The sequence below is a fragment of the Lissotriton helveticus genome, chromosome 1_2, assembly GCF_964261635.1.
Source record: "Lissotriton helveticus chromosome 1_2, aLisHel1.1, whole genome shotgun sequence".
NCBI lineage: Eukaryota > Metazoa > Chordata > Amphibia > Caudata > Salamandridae > Lissotriton > Lissotriton helveticus.
In genome coordinates this window covers 273,698,725-273,721,553 of record NC_136058.1, presented here as the reverse complement: position 1 = coordinate 273,721,553, position 22,829 = coordinate 273,698,725, and the positions used below count along the sequence as shown (strand labels likewise).

General features: G+C 47.8%; 1 protein-coding gene across 2 annotated transcripts in view; it reads left to right on the top strand.

Annotated features, from left to right (window-relative positions):
• SLC6A9 (solute carrier family 6 member 9) overlaps window positions 1–22,829 on the top strand; it is a 672,432-nt gene that overhangs the window by 583,110 nt on the left and 66,493 nt on the right. For both annotated transcript variants that reach the window (XM_078671718.1, XM_078671719.1), the window contains 3 exons: window positions 9,028–9,160; window positions 19,860–19,994; window positions 20,602–20,705. In XM_078671718.1, the coding sequence (XP_078527844.1) occupies window positions 9,028–9,160; window positions 19,860–19,994; window positions 20,602–20,705 (372 nt within the window). The remainder of the gene's footprint in view (window positions 1–9,027; window positions 9,161–19,859; window positions 19,995–20,601; window positions 20,706–22,829) is intronic.

Below are 22,829 nucleotides of genomic sequence, written 5' to 3'. Positions count from 1 at the left end.
TCCAGCAGATGAGCGACGTGTTCCCGGAAGTGCACATCAGGGTAGTTCTAATTCAACTAGCAACAACTAATATGAAAGTAAGTGCAGAGTCTCAAAGATTTTATTCAGTACCCACTACTGGTTCCCTAACACCCAGTCTTGATTCCACCTACGCCTCTTCTACCACACTACACTTCTTCTACCACACTACACTTCCTGTCTCTTGATGTCCCTCGTCTGGGCCACTTGTTATTCCTACTTTTCTCACTTTGTGCTTGTTTTATTCCCAGATCGTGTGTCGCTGTCTTTTTTCCCTGTTTTTACTTTGATTTGTGCTTGTTCTTTGCCGTTTCTCGTCGTGCTTTGCCCCCGCTTCCCGCCACCGCCTTGAGCCCCGCCCCTTTTCTCTTCTGTTTCCCTCCCCGCTCCCGCCTCCCAGCTGCTCCGCCCACCCGCGCACTTCGCCTTAAATGGCGACCGTGCGAACGCGCAGCGGTCACGCGCAGCGGGCGCGCCGATTGTGCGCCGAAGGCGCGCCAAAGGTAAGCCCGTCTGCGCCCGTCCGCGACCGGACCGCGACCAGCGCCAGGACCCCTGGCCCCCACCGACGGAAGCCGACCCGACGAACCTACAGCGCCGCCGACCTCATCGCACTCAACACCGGCCACATCCCAGGATGTCACCGAGCCGCCCCGAAGCACACCCACGGACCCTTCAGCTGCCTCGCCTGCAAGTTCACCTGCATCCGGACCTTCCCTGCACCCGCCAAGCCGAACTCCAGCAGCACCCACCTCAAGTGCATCCTGCTCAACACCCGCTCCGTCCACAGACACGCCGTAGAACTCTGGAACCTGCTCGACACCACCGCCCCCGACGTTGCCTTCATCACCGAGACCTGGATGAACGCCTCCTCAGCCCCAGACATCGCCATCGCCATCCCAGAGGGCTACAAGATCACCCGGAGGGACCGCGACAACCAGACCGGAGGAGGCATCGCCATCATCCACAGAGACACCATCCGCATCACTACCAACACCGATGACACCCTCACCACCGCTGAACACCTGCACTTCCAGATCCACACCAACCCGAAGACCACCCTCAGAGGCACCCTGATCTACCGACCCCCGGGACCACGCACACGATTCAGCGAGGACATCGCCGACTTCGTCAGCCCGCACGCTCTCCCCTCCGCCGACTACATCCTCCTGGGGGACCTCAACTTCCACCTGGAGAACAACAACGACCGCAACACCATCACCCTGCTCGACAACCTCGACAACCTCGGACTCAAGCAACTGGTGACCACCCCCACCCACCTCGCCGGACACACACTCGACGCCGTCTTCTCATCCAGCAAAGACGTCACCTTCAGCCACGCAACAGGACTCCACTGGACGGACCACAGCTGCGTCCACTTCACCTTCAGAAGAAAGACGATCCACCACCTCCAGCAACAGGTTGCTCGAAGAAGCTGGAACAAGATCACAGCCGACCAGCTCACCGCCTCCCTGAGCCAGCACCCACCCGCCAACTCAGCGAACCCCAGCCAGGCCGCCGACAACCTCACGAAATGGATCAACGACTGCGCGGACGAACTCGCCCCTCTGAGAACCCCACCCAGCAGATCCTGCAGCAGAAAAACACCATGGTTCACCGACGAACTCAAGTGCTCCAAGAAGAACTGTCGAGCCCTCGAGAAAGCCTGGAGAAGGGAACCAACGACGGACAACATGACCACCCTCAAGCTCGCCACCCGGAAACACCACCAACTGATCCGCGCCACCAAGAAAAATGCATACAAGGACCGGCTGGACAACAACGCACACAACTGCAAGGAACTCTTCAACATCGTGAAAGAGCTCTCCAACCCCAACGCCGGAAACAACGACATCACCCCGTCGCAAGACCTCTGCAACTCCCTCGCGTCCTACTTCCACAACAAGATCACGGACATACACAACAGCTTCAACAACCAACCAACGCAAGCCACAACCGCAACGACGCCACCCACCACCACCCTCCGCACCTGGACCCCGATCAGCACCGAAGACACCATCCGCACCATGAACTCCATCCATTCCGGATCTCCGACTGACCCCTGCCCTCACCACGTCTTCAACAAAGCCGACGCTGTCCTCGCACCCCACCTGCGGGACATCATCAACACCTCCTTCGACTCCGCCACCTTCCCTGAGAGCTGGAAGCACGCCGAACTCAGCGCTCTCCTCAAGAAACCCACAGCAGACCCCACCGACCTCAAGAACTACCGTCCCATCTCGCTCCTCCCGTTCCCGGCCAAAGTCATCGAGAAGACCGTCAACAAACAGCTGGCCGCCTTCCTCGAGACGAATGGATCCCTCGACCCCTCACAGTCCGGCTTCCGAGCGAACCACAGCACCGAGACCGCCCTCATCGCTGCCACCGATGACATCCGAGCCCTGATGGACAACGGAGAAACAGCGGCCCTCATCCTCCTAGACCTCTCCGCGGCTTTCGACACTGTCTGCCATCGCACCCTGGTGCAGCGCCTCAGCAACGTCGGAATCCAGGAGAAAGCACTGGAATGGATCATCTCCTTCCTCGACGGAAGAACACAGAGAGTCCGCCTACCACCGTACAAGTCAGAGGCCTCCGAAGTCATCTGCGGCGTCCCTCAAGGATCCTCACTGAGCCCCACCCTCTTCAACGTCTACATGAGCCCCCTCGCGACCATCGCACGCCAACACAACCTCAACATCATCTCCTACGCTGACGACACCCAGCTGATCCTCTCCCTGACCAACGACCCCGCCACCGCCAGAGCCAACCTGCACGAAGGGATGAGAGACGTAGCCGAATGGATGACGACCAGCCGCCTGAAACTGAACTCAGACAAGACGGAGGTCCTCATCCTGGGCTCCACGCCCTCCGCCTGGGACGACTCCTGGTGGCCCCCCGCCCTGGGCACCGCACCCAAACCGACGGACCACGCACGCAACCTGGGCTTCATCCTGGACTCCTCCCTCTCCATGACCAGACAAGTCAACGCCGTCTCCTCGTCATGCTTCAACATCCTGCGCATGCTACGTAAGATCTTCCGGTGGATCCCCACCGAGACGAGGAAGACGGTCACCCAAGCCCTCGTCACCAGCCGACTGGACTACGGCAACGCCCTCTACGCCGGAACCACTGCCAAACTCCAGAAGAGACTCCAGCGGATTCAGAACGCCTCGGCGAGACTCATCCTCGACATCCCCCGACGCAGCCACATCTCCGGACACCTGAGAGATCTGCACTGGCTCCCGGTCAACAAGAGAATCACCTTCCGGCTCCTCACCCACGCGCACAAAGCCCTACACGACCAAGGCCCGAGCTACCTCAACAACCGGATCAACTTCTACACTCCCAAGCGCCTCCTCAGATCAACCAACCACGCCCTCGCCGCCGTCCCCCGCATCCGAAGAGCGACAACAGGAGGAAGATCCTTCTCCTACCTGGCCGCCAAGACCTGGAACTCACTTCCGACCAATCTGCGCCTGACCCAAGACCACCTCTCCTTCAGGAAGAAGCTCAAGACCTGGCTGTTCGAGCAGTAGCGGCACCCCCCCCCTCCCAGCGCCTTGAGACCCTACGGGTGAGTAGTGCGCTCTACAAATGACCTGATTGATTGATTTCTTAGTTTTCTACCTTCTTCTTGCTCAAAATCTGATGATGCAGTATAGCCTAGTTACCCTAAAATCCGTGTGGGGCCCACCACCTGTAGCCACTACCTCATAATATGCCTTGGAAAAGAGTTTGTTTCAGAAGGGTGGTCTCCAGCTCATTTCAGAATTGAATAAGCCATTGCATTCCTAATATTCTGAGCCCGGGGCCAGACCGCTGCAGCGGGGACCCTAATGCAAGCGTGGAAAATGCCCCCACAACCCTCGGTTGGATATGAAAATGAAATAATTTGGGTGCAGTGTGCCCACATCATACCACTGGGCGTAGGTGGCAGTGCACCTGCCGCACCATTGATAACTGTGCCCATTGGCTACTTATTACTGCACTGAGTACCTTTAATGTCCATCTGCATGGCAAAGACAAATGTCTAAAAGTGTGCTAAACAAATGTTGGTAGCATAACTAGGGTGAGCCGTTGACGCCATGTGTCTGAAACACAACTTTCCCAGTGCTGGTTTTGATTTAACCCATCAGTGCATTCTGGGTGTTGTAGTCTTGGTTCATTTTAGTCGAGCCAATTGGACCAACAGGCCTGATAACTCTGTATTGTAAAAAGTAAAGTCCAGGAATGAAAAAGTGATGTCCGGGTAACATGGAGCAATGTGGTCACCCTAAATATAACATACATACCAGCAGCAGACCAAGAAACATGGGACTTTAACAGCACGCGTCTTACTTTGGTCTCCAGCTTTGCACAGGTTCTACCTCTGTTGGTGCTTGGCCAAGACTTGTACAGAAAAGTGTTTCACATAATTTTGAATGTGTTCCTCTCTTGAGTTAAACAATTCCACAAACAGTGAGTTGCTTTTATGGTCACTGATACAAGTGTGTCCTGCCAGCTCTCCATGGTGACACGTACACCTCCCTCAATTTTTTACACCACAAATAACTTTCCCAATGTAAAATAAACCCTTTTGCATTGCATTTTAATGGGAGTGAAATATATTAATTAACAAAAGTGGCGCTTACCACCCTCATGCAAATCATGTAAGCCAGTCTGCACGCTCCGAGCCGGTGGAGTTCGTGCTACATCACTCGTGGGTTGCTGGCTATAATTTTGCTTTGTGCCTCATACATCAGCTTCTGTTTTCCTGAGGAGGTGGGATGGTGGTGGCGCTTTGATGGCCCTCATGAGTCCGACTGAGGAAGGAAGTCCCTCATCGACTCTGACAGGCCACTCTGAAAGGCAGCTCCTCCGGCCATTTTCTTTCACAGGAAGTGGTGTGAATGCAGACGACTTCCTGGAACCGAGCCGCCTGTCGGAAGAATTCGAGGCCTCGCGCGCGCCCTTTAGAGTCTTTGGGCAGACTGGGGTGCATTCCTGCGACTCTGGTAGGGGCACTCTGCCACCCTCCGCGCTCTATCCTCCCCTCACAAAGAGACGGGCCGATAAGGACCTCGAGGGCGCCTGGCAAGGAGGAAAACGAACACAATCCCTGGGAGAAAACCCATTGTTGCTTACGTGGTGATGTCATGGGGCGAGTGGACACGAATTGTTTGTATTAGGGAACAATACTGAGCGCTTTAGTGCAAAGCTATCTCTGGAGATGTTTGTCTTGCCTGGGGGATTGCCGTATGACTGGCATGGCCGCACCGTTTGTGCAAATTCCCCGCCTACAAAAGGAGATTGATGCTTTTGGCTTCTCGAGCCAATGAACATTTCCAGCCAAGGCAACTGAAGCTTTCCAGTATTTACTGTTTTAATAGCACGCAGCCGAAATCTGTGGTAACTGTGTTCCAGAAATAGGGTAATGATCAAAGTGGCAGACCAAGAGATGGTATGAAAGACACAGCAAACAAGGCATGTTTCTTTGAGTCATCTTGCACCCCTTCTTTGGAAAATATATATCCAAAGAACTTGGCTGTTTGTGCAAAGGAGCATTTCTCTCTATGAAGAGTCAGCCCTGTTCCACCATGTGTCAAGGGTGGTGCGGAGGCACCTGTGGTGTTCTTCCAAAGTGTGGAAGTAAATCAAGACAGCACCTCCCTGATGGTGTTCTAAAACACCTCGCCCACTGAGAGGCCGAAGTTGAGGCCCTAGTACCTCCTGAAGCCGAGATGAGTAGAGAAGGTGGTGATGTACCGACATTCAGGATCCAGTTCGAGCTGGTGGTACCCTGGGTTCAGGTCTAGCTTCAAAAACCATTGGGCCCAGTTTAAGTTCAATATGATTTTATTTGTGGTGGGCATTCGATGACATTCGAGTATTGCTGTGTTTGGTAAGCACATGAAATCCAGTATTTGTAAAGAGAGAACAGTTACCCGGAGGCATCCCGGCGCTGGGGGCCGTCGGGAAGATTAAGCAAGCTATTGCCCAGAGTCACATGGCGCTGGGCTGACCTGCAGCCGGTGCCTGGGATCGAACCGTGGGCTCCAGATTCCAGCGTCAGTCGCCCTGGCCGCGGCGCCACACCTCTTCCCAGAGCCAGACAGCACCAGGTTATCTTAGTTTTGGTGCTACCACGAGCGGGGACACCCACGGGGTGGGTTCAGAGACTTTCTCTATAATGTCCAGTTGCTCAACTTCCTCAGTTCTTCATCAACCTAGGGCCTCAGAAGGAAGAGTACGCGTCGGTGGTGCAGTGCCACAGGATAGACAGTTCGGTAAATGTGGAGTTTCATCTGCTTGTCTGGCAGGCGGCCAACGTCTTAAAATAGGCTTGGTAAGTCTCTCAAGATGTCTCCCACGTGGCTGTTGTGGGTGTGCTGGACAAAGAAGACTAGTTCCAAATCTTCTGCAGTTTTGCAGCTTAGGAGGGTGCTGATGCCCTCCTCGGTGATGTGGAAGCAAGTACCTACTCTTCAGCTTCCACGTGATACTGACAACTCAATGGCACCAGCCAGCTGTAGTGGTCACTTGCTTCCATATGTAAAGTTTTCGACATTGGCGACTTCCAGCAGAGGGCGGGGTTGTAGTTTTTCAATTTTTTCAAAGGCCATAATGTTAACAGATGCCCCTGTATTGATCTGGGCCAGGATCAATACCTTGCAGATAATTACGTTGCACATGGGACTAGCTTCTTCCTCCCTCCCTCTGGCTTTGCTACGAAGACGGTGAAGATATCATCTTCCTTACTGTCAGGGGTTACTCGACAAAGTGTGAGGCAGTGTTATCCGCTTCAGAGTGTTTATCGTAGAGTGTGAGCCATTTAATTGAAGTTGCGGTCGCACTCTATATTGGGACCATGGTCCTTGTTCTGCGCTCTGGCAGACACGGGCAGAATGGTTGCCTTTTCTGCACCTGGAGCAGGTCTTGCCTTTTGCCAAGCAGGGATCACCTTGGTGTGGTTCCATGCCACAATTCCCACACTTGGGTGTCATGGTGGCGGTGTGGCGCCTTGTTTAAGGCCTCGGAGGCCGCCGGTAGACTGCGTCCGCCAACTCAACTTTGACCCGGGCAGAGCTGGATTCGGAGGGTCCTGATGTTCTGGGCAGTCTGTTGAGGGCGAGCTCCATCACCTCCGCATGACTGCTGTAGAGTTCATAGGATTGAGCCAGAACCAGGATGGTGTTGAGGTTGATGCCGGGTTGGTGAAGAATGAGGTGTCTGAGGGTGTAAGACCTACAGCCCTGGATCCTTGGAGCCCATACTTCCTTGCGCTAGTAGTCATCCACACTGATGCTGGCAAGGAACCACAGGTGGGCATGGAAGGTATTGATGTTCTCATCCTCTTTCTGTCAAGCCTGTCTCAGTTTGATTCTCTCAAAGTCTTGGTTAAGTTGCTGGTTGAAGTATGCATTGAGGACCTGTAGGTCTTCATCCACGCATTTTCCAGGTAGGGTCTCAAATAGCTTGTAAATTTCTTCTCTGCTAAATTGTAGAAGTGACCTCTTCACGGTGCTGTCCAATTCCCCCGTGGCGCGGTAGTAATTGTTGAGCCCCCCCCTTCCATGTGTGCCATCGCTGTGCAGCAGTGGCTGGGTCTGTGAAGGCGCTGAAAGGCAGAAGCGCCATCAGAGATGTGTGGACGCTGTAGCCTGGCACCGCTGGAGGAGCTGCAGCCCGTGCTTGTTGATCTGCCATTGTGTCACTCCCCAGAAGCTAGTGGGTTGCTCATTGTGTAGTTGCTGCTCTGTTCGAGGTGGCCAAGGAGAGCAAGGTGTGGACAATGGAACTGGCATGGTCGATTGGGGCAGGCTTGTGCGGCGTCTGATGGGCCAGGAGAGGCTGAAGTAGCTGAGTAGCAGGTGCAATGTACCAGATGAAGCTGCGAGCAGTGGGCCTAGAGAGGGGAGAGGCCGTTTGCATTACCTCAGTAATCCTCCAGATGGCCTCCAGTTGGTGTAGGCCAAGGAGGGGCTCGCTATGCTGCAGCATCCGAGACAGCACATCAAGGACAGCTGTCTGCAGTATTCCTGTGTGCATCGGTTGGGACAGCGGGCTCTCGGGCAAGGCTGGGCACTGCCGGGAAGAACCAGCCACAGGAGTGGCTTCCTGCAGACAGTATCAGTGAGAACAGTGAGTGAAAGGTGGGTGGGTGAGGCGATCTCTCTACTGGGAGGCAGCTGGCAGGAGAGTCATTAGCAACGGGTGTGAGGAACTCTACTTCTAGGGACCATTCATAACCCCAAAAGGTGTTGGGGTCCTACCAGCAGGAACCCTGTACATATATGCACAGGTGGGAGAGCTCATGTGTTCTCCAAGCACAAGGCCTTAAATTGAACTTGTACAGGGCTTAAATTACAAACAGTGCAAAGATCCACACATCGAGTGACTTTGTATTCACAATCCAGGATGGTGGTAGTGGTTGTGCGAGTTTCTTTAAATTCTCAAAGCTTGAAAATATTTTCTTTGGTTGTAATGAATGTAGTAGATTGACACTTACTGAAAGTGCCCTATGATCCTTACTCTGTCACACAAATTATTCTGAATATTTGGGGTTTTAGGAACATACATATCCAGAGAAAAAAACGTACATGTAAGTAACTTTTTTTCATCCTGTCTGAAATGTTAGACCACCCAGGTGGTGGGGAGTGAAGTAGAGACAATCCATGCCTACTAGGCCTGGACTCGTTGACTGACTACATAATAAAATGCAGTAGTTTTCATAATTAATAATCTCAATTCAAATTCATTGTCATTTTCCTCTTGCTTGTTTCTAGCTGCTTTCCTGAAAGCCTGACTGGACTTTACTGTTCACTGAGATGACAAGCCCATCCTTATTGGATGGCGCATTCCAAGTGCGCTCACTATTATTCACAAAATAGCCTTTCATCGCATTGTGTCCACCTGTACTGTATTTTTTGGTTTGACCCTGTGCAATGTACGTGAACTGTTGAATGGTGAGAGTCTTATCCCTGCACTTTTTTTCTCTCTCTCTCTCTTTCTTGTTGCATGGTGAAGAAACTATGTGCTGAAGCTCTCTGATGACATCGGGAATTTTGGGGAAGTCCGCCTACCATTGCTGGGCTGCCTCGGGGTCTCCTGGATCGTGGTCTTTCTCTGTCTTATTAGAGGAGTCAAGTCATCAGGAAAGGCAAGTATTTTCTCAGTGTTTATTCTTTGACTTGCTTTGCTCCTGCCACTGTTCTTATAAGTTCAGTTGTAGCTAGTATCATCAGCATCATCATGCACTAATAAACCCGAGGACTAGTCAACAGAGTGCTGAGGTTCAGGGATGCATCTCTAGGTAGAGAGCTGTTGTAAGAAGTTTTCTAAAAAGTAAAAGGGAAGCATTACTACTTGGATGCTCTGGCCAGAAACCATTTTTCGACTTAGTCGCGGACATACTTTGGAATCTCCATCTTTCATTCCTGCCCACGCGATGTTTAATGTGTCAGGAGTTCCATTCCATCATCTGCTATCAACCATGTCGTATCTATGATACTGTGCACAATCCTGATGACATCACCACCTTTTCTCCTCATGCCTATTACTTCGTGCTTGTGACCCCCAGTGCATTAATCAATCGGGGAACTGTGAAGTGCCCTACTCACCCATGAGGGTCTCAAGGCGCTGGAGAGGGTGTGGGGGAGGGAGATGTTCAGCTCTGAGTACGCTGAAGAGCCATGTCTTGAGGCTCTTTCTGATGGTGTGCAGAGTGGGGGAGCATCTGATGCTGATCGGCAGATTGTGCCAGGGCTTTGCCGCGATGTAAGATGAGGCTCTTCCACCCGCTCCGGCTCTGCGGATGCCCAGGGTTTCGGTGAGAGTGAGGTCGGCGGAGCGGAGGTTTCTCTTGGGTATGTGGAAGGGGATTATAACAACAAGAGGAACTAAGGAGCGGACGATATTTTAATGGGGTCCAGTGTATGTGTCCAAACCAAGAGCACACAGAAGGATACAAAGTTCCCCAGGGAAAGGGGGTTGTGGAGAAGTAAAAAGGAAATACAGTCAAGGAACTAGGGCGTTCCTCTGTCGGAACTAGAGAGCCTCACACACCCAGAGCGTTAGGTGTGGAACACACCCTGACTGTAGGGTGTCCAGTGTCATCATCGGCTCACTGCTCCTCGTCAAACCGGCGCTGCAATGTCTGACGGGGTGCCGAAAGGCACCCTTTTGACGGAGTTCTTTTGTTCCTTGCCGATGGTGTGTGTGAGTCAATAGGAGATAGGGGGTGAGAGGGGAGCTGGAGACCAGCTGCTCCGCACCCTGAACAGGTGCCGCGAGCGTGAGGGGTAGGTGTTTCCACCGTCCCAGCGCACAGGTGTTGTCCCATGCTGAGGGGGTTGGCCCGAGGACTTCTATCTTCTCCGAGTTGAGCTTCAGACAGCTGCTGCTCATCCAGGATGTGATGTCTTTCAGGATCATATGCTCATCTGATTTAGTTTATCAACAACATTTACACCTTTGATGCCTCTGTTGTGAGCTCCAAGGTATAAGGCGCTTCTGCTCCTGTGATGTGGTCCCTAATGTGGCAGGAACATTTGGTCCTGTGATGTGATCCCCGAAGAATTAGGAAGCATATGCACCCCTGATGTGATCACCAGAGTTTCGGGAGACTTTGCCCATGTGTTGTAAACTTTGAAGTATTTGATGTGATCCTCAAAGTATCAGCGGTTCCGTCCAGTTGATGTAATGTGCTCGGCACCGGCACTTAATTGTCAACACTATACTGAAAACAGTCTAGCACATGGTGGCGCTGCTCATCTAATTTAGAGATGAGCAGAATAACGGTTGTTTAGGAATACAATATACATTAAAATTGCTAATACCTGCCTCCCCAGCCATTCCTTTAGCTTTGTGGACCTGGAATAATCTGAACTTACATGCTCGAGAGATGCTTAGTAGTTGTTTTGGCAGCGATGACAAGGGTGATGGGTGGTGCAAGCTGCAGTGGCCTCCTGGTCAGAGCCCTGGCACTTAATATTTTACAAATTAAGCACTGCATGAGTAGATTTGTCACTCCTCATTTGATGCTCAATGTGATGAAGTATTTTCTTTTCTGATCAACAGTGTATCAGAAGTGTCTTCCTTTTTCATGTGGTCCCCGAGGATCAGGAGTATTTGTTTCTCACATGTGATGAGATCCTTGTCTATCAAGATTAACTTTGTCACTCATTTGTCCCATTTCTGTAAAGACTATCTATCCCTTACATGTTAAGGATATCCACCACAAATCTGTCCATATGATGCGGTCATGCACACAAACCATCTTGATGCCAGTGTAACCCTTTACATAATTTGCACCCACATACAGTTTAAATGGCCATTCACACGTACACACACTTTCTTTTTCTCTCTTTCTTGTATACTGTTGGCACACACAGAAACCCGCTAATGTATGCTCAAATTCACAGGGTGCTGTCTCATAGCTGCATTCAAAGTAGATGAGGCTAAACCAGCACCATAAACCCAGCTCTCCCATCCCTAGCCACTTCATTTCTGGTCATTTCAGTAAATAGCTATTTTTTTATTTCCTTTGGAGCACATTACTTTGATTTCCCTTTTTCTTACACATTATTTGCCTGGTGCCTTTTGAGGCCAGTCAGTGCTCCTCTTTTAATTTCTTTATGTGGCTCCTTCCAGCTCCTTCACTGTCACTTACCACCATAATCAATACCTCACAGTTCCTTTAACTTCCCCCTACTGAAGTCCTCACTAAGGGCTTAATTATGAGTCTGGCGGTCCATGGACTGCCAGTCCCGCGGTGGCGTGGCTGCTATCTTCCGACTGGCCAATTAAAATCTGATTGGGCGGATCGCCATTGCCATGCTACAGCCGCCAGCGAACCGCCGTTCCCTGGCGGTGGTGCAGCGCTGTAGAGGCAACAATGTGCATGGCGGGACCGCCGCAATCCAGCCAAGCATATTACAAGTTTCCTCTCTGCCATGGTTTTCATGGGGTTTCCTCTTCCATGAAAACTGTGGCAGAGAGGATGTGCCTCTGGAGTGCATGCAGGGGGGCATAACATGTTACCTCCTGTGTGCATACACCCCAGTTCCTGCACAACATGGATTTTTACAGTCTATGCTGTGCAGGAAGTATTCTTGGCTTTCCCATTTCGGGGCCTATTTTCTGAGGCACGCAGTGGGAACGTCCCAAAAAAAAGCCAGTGAGACACGAGAAACACTCGTAATCTGGCAGGCGGCCTGGCCATGAGTTTGCCAGTGTGGCGACGGGCGTACCTGGTGCCACACCGGCAAACTCCTAATCAGGCCCTTAGGATCTGCCTGAAGGAAACTCACTAGTCCACTGATATCTCTTCGCCCTGATAGCCTTGACCTTCTGCTCCCTCATTGTTCTGCATAATGCGAAATGATCTCTCTGATCACACTCTTAACCTTAAATCACTCTTGACCAGGCCCTTCACTCCTCTCCTTCTGTTATTTCCCGCCCTCCAGGACATGTCAGAAATGGAAAGCTCCTCATTGCCTTCCACGCTACACTGGTTTATGCGATTCATCAGTCAAGAGCTTTCCCACCATTGGTAAGCTGATAATTAGGTAGGGTCAGGGTTAGCTACTCACTAACTACTCTCCTTTGGACCTTGCTGCTGGGATTAGCGGAGACCAGGAGTCCTGTTGGCTTGCTGTTGCTGGGGCTTTGAAAGGACGCCACAAGCGCCGCACTCGCTCTCCCAGAGTGCCGCTGACTGCTGTCTTACCGCTGCGGGACTGCGAGGCTTTGGAACCAGCTGTAGCCTCTTCCCGCAGCGGCCACGCCCCCTCATTTGCCGAGCCCATAACCATTCGCAGCACCCGCTTTGCGGGTGCTACTCACTAACTACTCTCCTTTGGACCTTGCTGCTGGGATTAGCGGAGACCAGGAGTCCTGTTGGCTTGCTGTTGCTGGGGCTTTGAAAGGACGCCACAAGCGCCGCACTCGCTCTCCCAGAGTGCCGCTGACTGCTGTCTTACCGCTGCGGGACTGCGAGGCTTTGGAACCAGCTTTAGGCTCTTCCCGCAGCGGCCACGTCCCCTTGATTGCTGAGGGCTACAAGAACAGTCTGGGCTCACCGCGAAGCGGGACGCGTGCGGGACGAGGCACGGGACGAAGCCCGGACAAAGGGCGGGACAGTCTTAGACATTCCGAGACAGAACGAGACTGGACTGGGGATGACATACTGCCCGTGCCGCGGTCAAGAAACCCTCGTCAAAGTAAGACATCCAGTGCGTGGACAGTGTTGAACTAAGTAACATTATTTAGTTTTAACTTCATATACTGCTTATTACTACTGTTTGGCCTAGAAATCGTGCTATAACAAACTACAGATAGTATGCCAAAAAAGATACCTGTAATAGCGTCCAATACCATGGATAATTATTTGGTACAGGCAGTATCTAAAATCAACAGCGATAGAAGACAGTCACTAGGACTAAGTCAATCCCCCATTCTTCACCCCTTAAGCCCACAACCAAACTCTCCATGGGTTGACATACCACTCAGACTGTCGAAAATAAAATTCCAGATACCGAGTTACGCGACAGTATGATCCATAATCAGAGTGTACTTGTAGAGATTGACACAGAAACTGATGATGAAAATGACCTTGAGTTTCAGGCTAATGCTACAGCAGAGGTTCCTCTATACAGGTGGATTCACAGACTGATACAATAGTAGAGAAACCTCCTACTCTGGTGCCCGTCACTCGGGCGGTAAGAAATTGTAGAAAAGCCCAGTCAAATCGTGGAGGATCAAGACCTGGGAGAAAAAGGGCCACATCACCAGTAAAAACAAGGGAAAAGAATGGGGGGTATGATGAAGATGGCGGAAAACAAAATATGGACGAAGAGCTATTTAATAGGATAGCGGACATGATTGATTGTAAGTTCAAGGCCATCATTAAACCACTGGTGGCTAAACTAGATAAACTCACCACTGAAGTGAAGAAACTGGGTGGGACACAGAATAAGATAGCGGACGAGGTGGCAAACATAATAATCACGGTGACTAACTTAGCTAATATAAATAAAGAGCGCAATCAGATTAGGGTTGAGGGAGGTGAAAACGAGGTACTGAATATCCCCCCCGAACAGACACCAACAATAGAACATAGTCAGCCCGAGATAATAATTGACCCTATACAAAGATCATCGCAAGCAACCTCATTAACTGTAGAAAAAGAATCATTACAATTTATAGAGGAAGCATCGCCCCTAGTGTTGGTATTAGCAAATGTACCCCCACTGACTTCTGGTCAAACAGAATCCCCAACATCTCTGACAAGTAAGGTCCTGCATTGGCTGTCTGGTAATATGCAGATGGCTCCCTGGGGGGAACAACAACTAGCAGGAGAGGTTAAGTCGGCTAGAAGGGTACCATGGAAAGGGCACAACCCAAAAAAGTTTAGAGGAGACTGTATAGTCTTAAACTTTTCTGACTCGGCTGTACTTTCCAACATCCTGTCAAATATACTACCCCCCCAACGAAGGAGTGGTACTATTGTTCCACTCACCTTAGAATTTTTTAATGGAAAACATCGAAGTATGTCATATCCCAAATCATTTCCTACTTATATAAGATCAGAGCGGAACAAACGACAAATGGATGGGGCATGGGTGCTTTTGCAAATGATTGGGGGAGTAGACTAGAGAGGCAAATGGGTCCAAATAATTTATACCAATACAAGCATCAGTATCCAAACTACTTTAACAACCAGTACAGTATTCCAATTTCAAATAGGTTTGACGCCCTTTACGGTCAGGGAGGACTGGAAGGGGTAGAATGACTACCTAGAACAATATCTCAGCTGGATTATATTGATCACATAGACTCAGGCGTTGAGGGAAATACAAATGTGTTACACGGATTGATCCCGGCTGAGAATTCTGAACCAAACATCTTTACAGCTGATGTAACGGGATTCTTACCTATGGTAGAGGAAATTCCAGCTTGGACAGACGAACCCACTAATCCAACAAATGAATATAGCTCTGTCCCAATACAAGAAGATCAAATATATAATACCATAGAAGAGCAGACCTTTAGATGCATTGAGTTATCGCACGTAACTGCACTTGAAAAGGTTAATATAGACACAGACAGTAAGACTCCGTGTACACAAATCCCTCCTAGCGCAAGCCTAGTATCTTGGAACATTGCAGGGCTGGTCAACAAAGCCCGTGATATTACCTGGTTGTCTTTTGTCAAACAGTATGCAGTGATATGCCTTCAAGAAACCTGGATGGTTGAAACAAATGTTCACATTGAGGGGTATCAAAGCTTTTTTATCCCAGCTGAACCTTTGAACAGCGGAAGAGCAAAGGGGGGCCTGGCAATTTATGTTAATTTGGCTTTAATATGTCATAAAGTTATGCGAGATTGTGGAAATAGAAACATTCAGGTATTAGAGCTAAAGAGGGGAAAAACTATTCTTGCTCTGATTAATTTTTACAATGCAGTGAAGCAGAACGGCGATTGTAATATATTATCTCTGGGTGATTTTTTGAGAGATAATGTGAGGAGCTTGCCGCGACAAATGTTGATTGTAGGTGATTTTAATACCCGCCCAAGTGGAAACCCAGGAGAGACTGTTATTGATCAATTGGGATGCCAAAGTTTGAAAGGCTTCCACTTTGACCACTCCTGGCGTGGAATACAATTAAACGCGCTAGTGAATGAAAACAACCTAATTACAGCTATGACCATGGTGGCGGGCCATACTCTTTTCTCCGTTCCCACATATAAGGGTAACACGAATGGATCGTACATAGATCACATATTATTGTCAGCAGACCTTGCTAATACAGTCCTGGATTTCTCCATACAAACGAGTATATATAGTGATCATAATCCTATTTGTATTAAAATGGGTGGGGGTATCTTCAAACAGCGAAAACCACGTGTAGATCATGGATCCATAAAATGCATAAACGGAAAGCGCCGTTTAAAATGGACAATGGTGAATAGTGAAGATCTGTATACTTTTATTAATCAGCAGTGTAGCTCTGAACTCTCTTTATGCATGTCATCAGTTTCAACATCACAACAATTTTTGACAGCTTTTGAGGGTGTTGTATCAACAGTAGGAGCATTGTTAATTGTGCCAGTTAAAGGGAATATCAGTAATAACCCAAAATGGTTCGATAACTCGTGCTCCAAGGCTAGCCGAGATCTTAAGTCGGCATTAAAAACCAAACCTAGAGATCTGAATCTCATTAAGGCCATGCGAGGCAGGTATAAAAAGTCTCTCGCTACACGAAAGAAAGAGGTAAAGAGAAGTGTATGGGAGTCCCTTTTAGACCCTAAAACTTTGAGTAATAGTGCTAAGTTTTGGGAAATTATAAACAAACCTTTATTTGATCTCCCAAACAACTCCACCATTGGTACAAATATCCCAGAGGAAGAGTGGGTAAATCATTTTAGTTAAATTTTTAAATGTAATGAGTCCCAAGCAGAATACAGTCCAGTTATATCTAGGGAAAACCCTTTGCTCTTTTCAGTAAGTAAGGTTGAAAAAGGAATTGAAGGGCTAACAAGTAATAAGGCCCCAGGTCCGGATGGTATTCCACCGGACCTTTTTAAATCTCGCATATCGCTATGGGCGCCTGTCCTCACAGCTGTACTTAACGCGGCTGTGGCTTCGGGCTGCCCAAAGCCGTGGGGGGAGTCGACCATCGTACCCGTCTTCAAGATGGGGGAACGTAATAGCCCCCTCTGCTACAGACCAATATCTTTAATCAACTCGGTGACCAAAGTAGTGGGGGGAGTAATTTTAAACAGGCTAGTAGAATGGGCAGACGAAAATAAAGTAATATCCCCAATTCAATACGGCTTTAGACCCGGTCACTCAACGATCACCCAGTGTTTGAATTTGTACATGATTATAGGGAAATATACCATGGCCCGACAAGGTACAATTCACATGGCGTTCATGGACCTATCGTCAGCCTTCGACTGTGTAAGCCGAGGAAGGATCTGGGGCGCCATGGCAAAAATGGGTGTAGAACAGAATGTAATTAATTTATTAGCAGATATGCACTCTGACACAAGAGCAAACGTCCGGTACACACAGGATCTTAAAGTGACAAGAGATTTTGGTGTGCAGCGGGGTGTCAGACAAGGCTGTATATTAGCCCCGTTCCTCTTCAACCTATACATAAATGATCTGGAAGAGCATCTTTTAAGTACAGGTGCAGATTATCCTTATGTTGGACGGAAGGGACTGCCGGTTCTGCTTTATGCGGATGACGCAGTCCTTTTATCCAGGACTGCAATTGGCCTCCAAACATTGTTAAATTCCTTCTTTGCTTTTATGAAATCTCGAGATTTGAGTATAAATAACTCCAAATCTTTTGTAATGAAGGTAGGCCAAGGTAATAAAAAGCCAAATCACCTAAATGTTAACGGGGAAACAATCCCAATAACAAAAACATTCTCTTACCTCGGAGTCCTGTTCGACCACCAACTGAACTGGGGCCCCGCGGTACAGAAGAAAAAGGGAGATGTAACCCGGACAAATGCAGCAATACTTGATTTTGCAAGAAAAATGGGTAATAGTCCAGTGGCTGCATTGCTCCAACTTTACCAGGCCAAGAGTGTTGCCATCGCATGTTACGGTAGTGAGTTATGGAGATATGCCTCAATAGGTGCCCTGGAGGTTGTGGAAAACAACTTCTTAAAACAGATATTGAGGGTACCTAGGGGAACAGCCAACTTCTCCGTACATGAAGAGCTGGGTATGTTATATTTAAGTGATAAGATAGCAGTAAATCCTTTACTGTGTTGGCTTAACTGCTGTTTAAACAGTGATGTACCTCTTACTCAGCTCATACTGAGGGAAGCGCTAACGTGGGAAAACAAGCTAAAGATACCATGGATAAAGTACCTAAGCACCTCTTTCAATGAATTAGGGCGCCCAAACTCTTTTTAACTCCTGAATCCATTACGAAACTGGATGTTATCACAGTAAAGAAGGCTTTTATCTCCTCTAGGTATTCAGCCAGGGAGGATAGTGAATTAATGAAAGGGAGTGTGCGGAAACATGTGCTATTAAAACCATCTATGCTCATAGAACCATACCTGTCATGGCCCATGTCAAGTTACGATCGTTTTTTGTTGACAAGGTTCCGTATGGATTTATTTCACTTACTACTGGCTGTGCCTAGGGGGATTGGACAGGCAGTCAAGTGTTGCCGGCGTGCGGTTGCGATGAAAAATCTCCGCAAGACCTGGCACATTTCCTTTTTATCTGCCCCTTTTATATTATACCTCGTAGGCAATTTTTAAAGCCCTGTCTTAAAAAATTGAATTTTACGCAAATTAGACCAGCACTTCACTACCTCCAGTTATTAAGTTGCGATTGTACTTTATTTGTTTGTAGCTTTTTAAAATTAGCTCTCAAGTTTAGGAAACGTATGGAGGGGTAATAGTGCTATTGATAGACAGATATATTTTAAATCAACAACAAAAACCTTTTTTATATTCTTTTTTCTTTCTTTTTATAAAAACTGCTTAATTTTCCGAGAATGTGTTCTGCTTGTAACTTTTTTCTGATTATTGTTGTCTTTTAAAAAAACTTTTTCCTACAAATGAGAGGTGGTATACGTGTAACAATTTTGCTTTATGTCACTTTTAATCAATTTTTCTGTAGATAAGAGTCAATGTATAATGTAATATGCTTTTATGGTTGTTATTTTTAATAACCGAATAAAGTTATTTGACTTGACTTGACTTGAATATTAGTGGGACTTCATGCTCCACATATATGTATATCTCTTCATCAAATACTCACAAACACCTATAGTGATGCACCTCGTGATCACACCCACGCATATATCGAGCTATAGGTGGCCTTTTTGTCAGAAAATTGATTAAAGACTATACCTTCAAAAAGCGGTCCTTGAAAAGGCACGGCTCTCTAAGTTGATTACAAATATTTCATTTTTAGGACATTTTTTGCCTCTCAATAAATCTATTTTACTCACAAAAGCCACATATTTGCTCACTTTGGTCCTAGTCAATCAAATAATAAACTGCTCTTTTTTCTGGATTGTTGCCTTCTTTCTGTCTTTACCTTCTCTTTTCCTGTTCTGGGTCTTCTTCCAACTCTCACTATTTCTTCTTGCCACCTCTCCTCTCTGCTGCGGTCTTTTTCACCCTCCATACCTTTCGATATATTCTCGCTTCTTTCACATCTCCTGCTTTTACATATTTCTTGATTCTGCGTTGATTTCTTTTACACATCTTGCCTTTCTCATTTTCTGCTCCTCAACTTCTCTCTCGCCTTTTTCCATTTAACCCTTCTCTGTCACCATGGGTGTTCACCATCTCTCTGCCCCTTCTCCGTGCGTCTTTTGTCTGCATCTCACATTTCTCTATTTTTTATTTCTCTTTTCCATATCTCACAATCCTATTCCCTTCCTCCCATCTTCTTAATCACTCTTCTTCCCCTCTCCTACAATGTATATTCCTCCCATCTGCAATTCTGTTGTATTTCTTCCCTCACATATTTGCCCATCCCCTTTCTCTGTATGTCTCTATGCATCTCTTACTCGCTTCTCTGTATTCACTGTACATCTCCCAATGCTTTTTATCTGCTCTTTACAACATGCCTTGCTCACCTGCCTCTTCCATGCCATCTCTGTGTCTCTCTCCTTTTCTTCTGAGATATCTTCCTTTTTTCTCTCCATTCCTTGCCTTGTCTACCAAGCGCCTCTTCCTCCTGACATGCCTTCTTTTTACTTTACCATCATCCATGTCTTTTCTACCACCCTCTTCCTTCCTCCTGGCATGTCTTCGTTCTTCCCATCCCTATTCCATGCCTTTTTTTACCCACTTGTTGTTCTTCCCAGGTGGTGTACTTCACAGCCACATTCCCATATGTGGTGCTCACCATCCTGTTCATCCGTGGGATCACCCTGGAAGGAGCCGTGACTGGGATCTTGTATTACCTGACACCTCAGTGGGATAAGATTCTCGATGCCAAGGTTTGTTGCATCTTCGTCATTAGCACTCAGTCCATTTCCATCACCTCACCTAGGTGTTGGAAACTTTCTACAACAGTGTTCAGTGGAATACATAACAAGCATTGTTCTTTATTATAAGGGCACAGAGCTATTTATTAGCTTTGCCAATGCTATTTTGCTTTTCCCTTCCAAGGTAGCTGTAGAAGCAGCATGTCCGCCATGATGGATCAGTAACGAATAATAAAACATATAAAAAAGATTCATGAGCAGCCATGATAGAATGCGTTTTGTTATACATTATGGAAAAACCATTGTAAGGTGGCCGTCCATGTGTCCATATTTATTTTCTAAAAATATTTTTGTTTCCTTGGGAACATGTTTTTATGGGGGGCGGCTCAGCACCTCCCTAGACGGTGCTACCAGACCCTTGCTGCCACTTGCAGTATCCTGCATTTAGCAAAGTCACTGCTAGCAGTGGCCATCTTCAAATGGGTTTTGTTTATTATTTTTTTAACAATAATTTTAAGCACCTTGTTAACATAGCTGCCTGTGTGTGCACACAGGCACTCCTCTGTGATTTATTTTTGTTATAATTTACTTTGGTTAACCTGTTGTTGCTTCATTGCAGGTTTGGGGAGACGCCGCCTCACAGATATTTTACTCTCTGGGCTGTGCCTGGGGAGGCCTTATTACAATGGCTTCTTACAACAAGTTCCACAACAACTGTTACAGGTGAGTCTGGCTAGATCTGGCTCTGCTTACAGATATGGGGAGTGTGTCTGTTCACAGACTGTGCACTCCTCCCTTGTTTACAATTTGCAGGTAGTGACACTTGCATTTGACCTGAATATTAGTACAACCTCAATAAAGTTCATGTTTTCAGGGAACGCTTGTGTCTCGTCATCAGAGATACATGATTCTTTCTTGGACCAACAAGGCCAAAACTCTGGACGCCTAAGCTTATGACAATATTTTTAAAGAAAACAGTGAAGATTGACAATATTTATTTGACTTTATAACTCTTACCTGAAAATTATCCTTGTGTTCTTCTTCCAGCCATTCTTGATGTACACACAGACTCACTCATCGGTGTAGCCAGAGGGTGCCGATATGCACTTGGCACTGTAGAGTACAACTGAACTTCAAACCTTTGACACCCAACCCCCCTTTGAACAGCGTTGTAAGCTAGGCTCCCCATCAGCATACCGAGGGACTCTCAAAGAACTGCTCAGCTAGCCTCATCCATGCTTGTGACGTCCGGGAGCCGTCATGCGTCACGGTAGGTGTGTGCGCAGGACGGCCCCCAGCCGTCCGAATCCCCGCCCCCTGCTGTCCGAATCCCCGCCCACTAATGGAAATGCCCGCACAGCGCGGGAATTTCCCGCGCACAAAAAGGGTTAACAAAAGGTCACAGTCGCAAGGTTGTTTTAGCCCTTTTAGAGGCTATCAGTTGAGCCGAGCGATAGACAGCCTAGAGTGGCCACTCCTATCATGGCTCTAACAGAGCAGCCATTCTAGTGTGTCTTATTCACAAATTCACAAACTAGTGGATGCACTTAAATTGTACATAAATGTGTAAATGTTTACACTACGTCTACAGTCAGCTGAGGCATGGTACTTGTTCCCACTCCATGTGACACTGTACCATTTACTGTGAAATCTCACACTTCTTCCTTGTGAAAGGATTTCAAGTACTCAAATGATTCCCTTTTAAGGTTCTTTGGATGTTACCAGCATGCATTGTCACAGGAGAGATGGCCAGGAGAAGACCTAATGTCACACGAGAGGTGGAGAGGAACTTACGTCACATGGGGACATGTAGAGTAGAAAGCATCAACAGACATTATTAGATGTGTGAAAATGTCATACTCCATAGAAGGACTAGAACAACATAATGCACCAGAAAGAACAAGAGAATTGAAGTGAAGAGGGCACAGATGGCACATGGGAAGTAGACAATAGTGAGAACCAGTGTCACAAGAATTGAGCAGCAATGAGCTATGATATCTCAAGCGACATGGGTTGGAAAGGGGACTGACGTGACAAAAGAAGTGTTGATTAGCGGACACAATTGACATGAGAAGTGGGTAGCAGTGAATACTGATGTAAAGAAGTGGGGTTTAAAGTTCATCACTATCTCAAAAGTCGTAGGATTATAATATTCTTCAATCACACGGAGAGAGAGCAGTTAACATCAATGCCACAAGAGAAGCAAGCTGTGTGAGCACTGCTATCACAAGGGAAGTGGCGATTGCAGGGCATCGTTGCCACAAGCTTAGTTGACCAGGTTACCACCTTCTTCCAGATTATTACAAACAATGTTTCCAGTCCTGAGCTTTCTTGTCATCACCTAATGCACTCTGGGAGTTGTAGTCTTGCTTTGCATCAATTGAATTAGACTAACACGTGAAAACAATGATTTGAAAAGTGAAAAGTTCAGAACTGGAGATTAGTCCATAATGAGGTGGTCATCCTAATTGTGGCATTCGTGGATTAATTCATTTCAATACAAGTGGGCTATAGTGAGCCACCAATGTCACAAGAGTATTGGCAGTAGTGAGCACTGTTAGCTTAAGAGAGGTCAGTTTGAAAAGGGTGTGATGTCACATGATACGTGGGGATTAGTTGGCACAAGTGAAGTTGGGAGTAGTGAGCACTGATATCGATAGAAAACAAGTGATTTGAGCGCTTTTTATCATATCAGAAATAGTGATCACAGATATCACAGGAGAGGGTGGTTGCAGAGCGTGCTGAAAAGAAGGGTAGGAGTGAGTACCAATGGTGCATGAGAAATGTGTGAGTAGACACTAATTTCAACTGAGAAGTTGAGACTGGTTACATTGATTTGACAAGAGA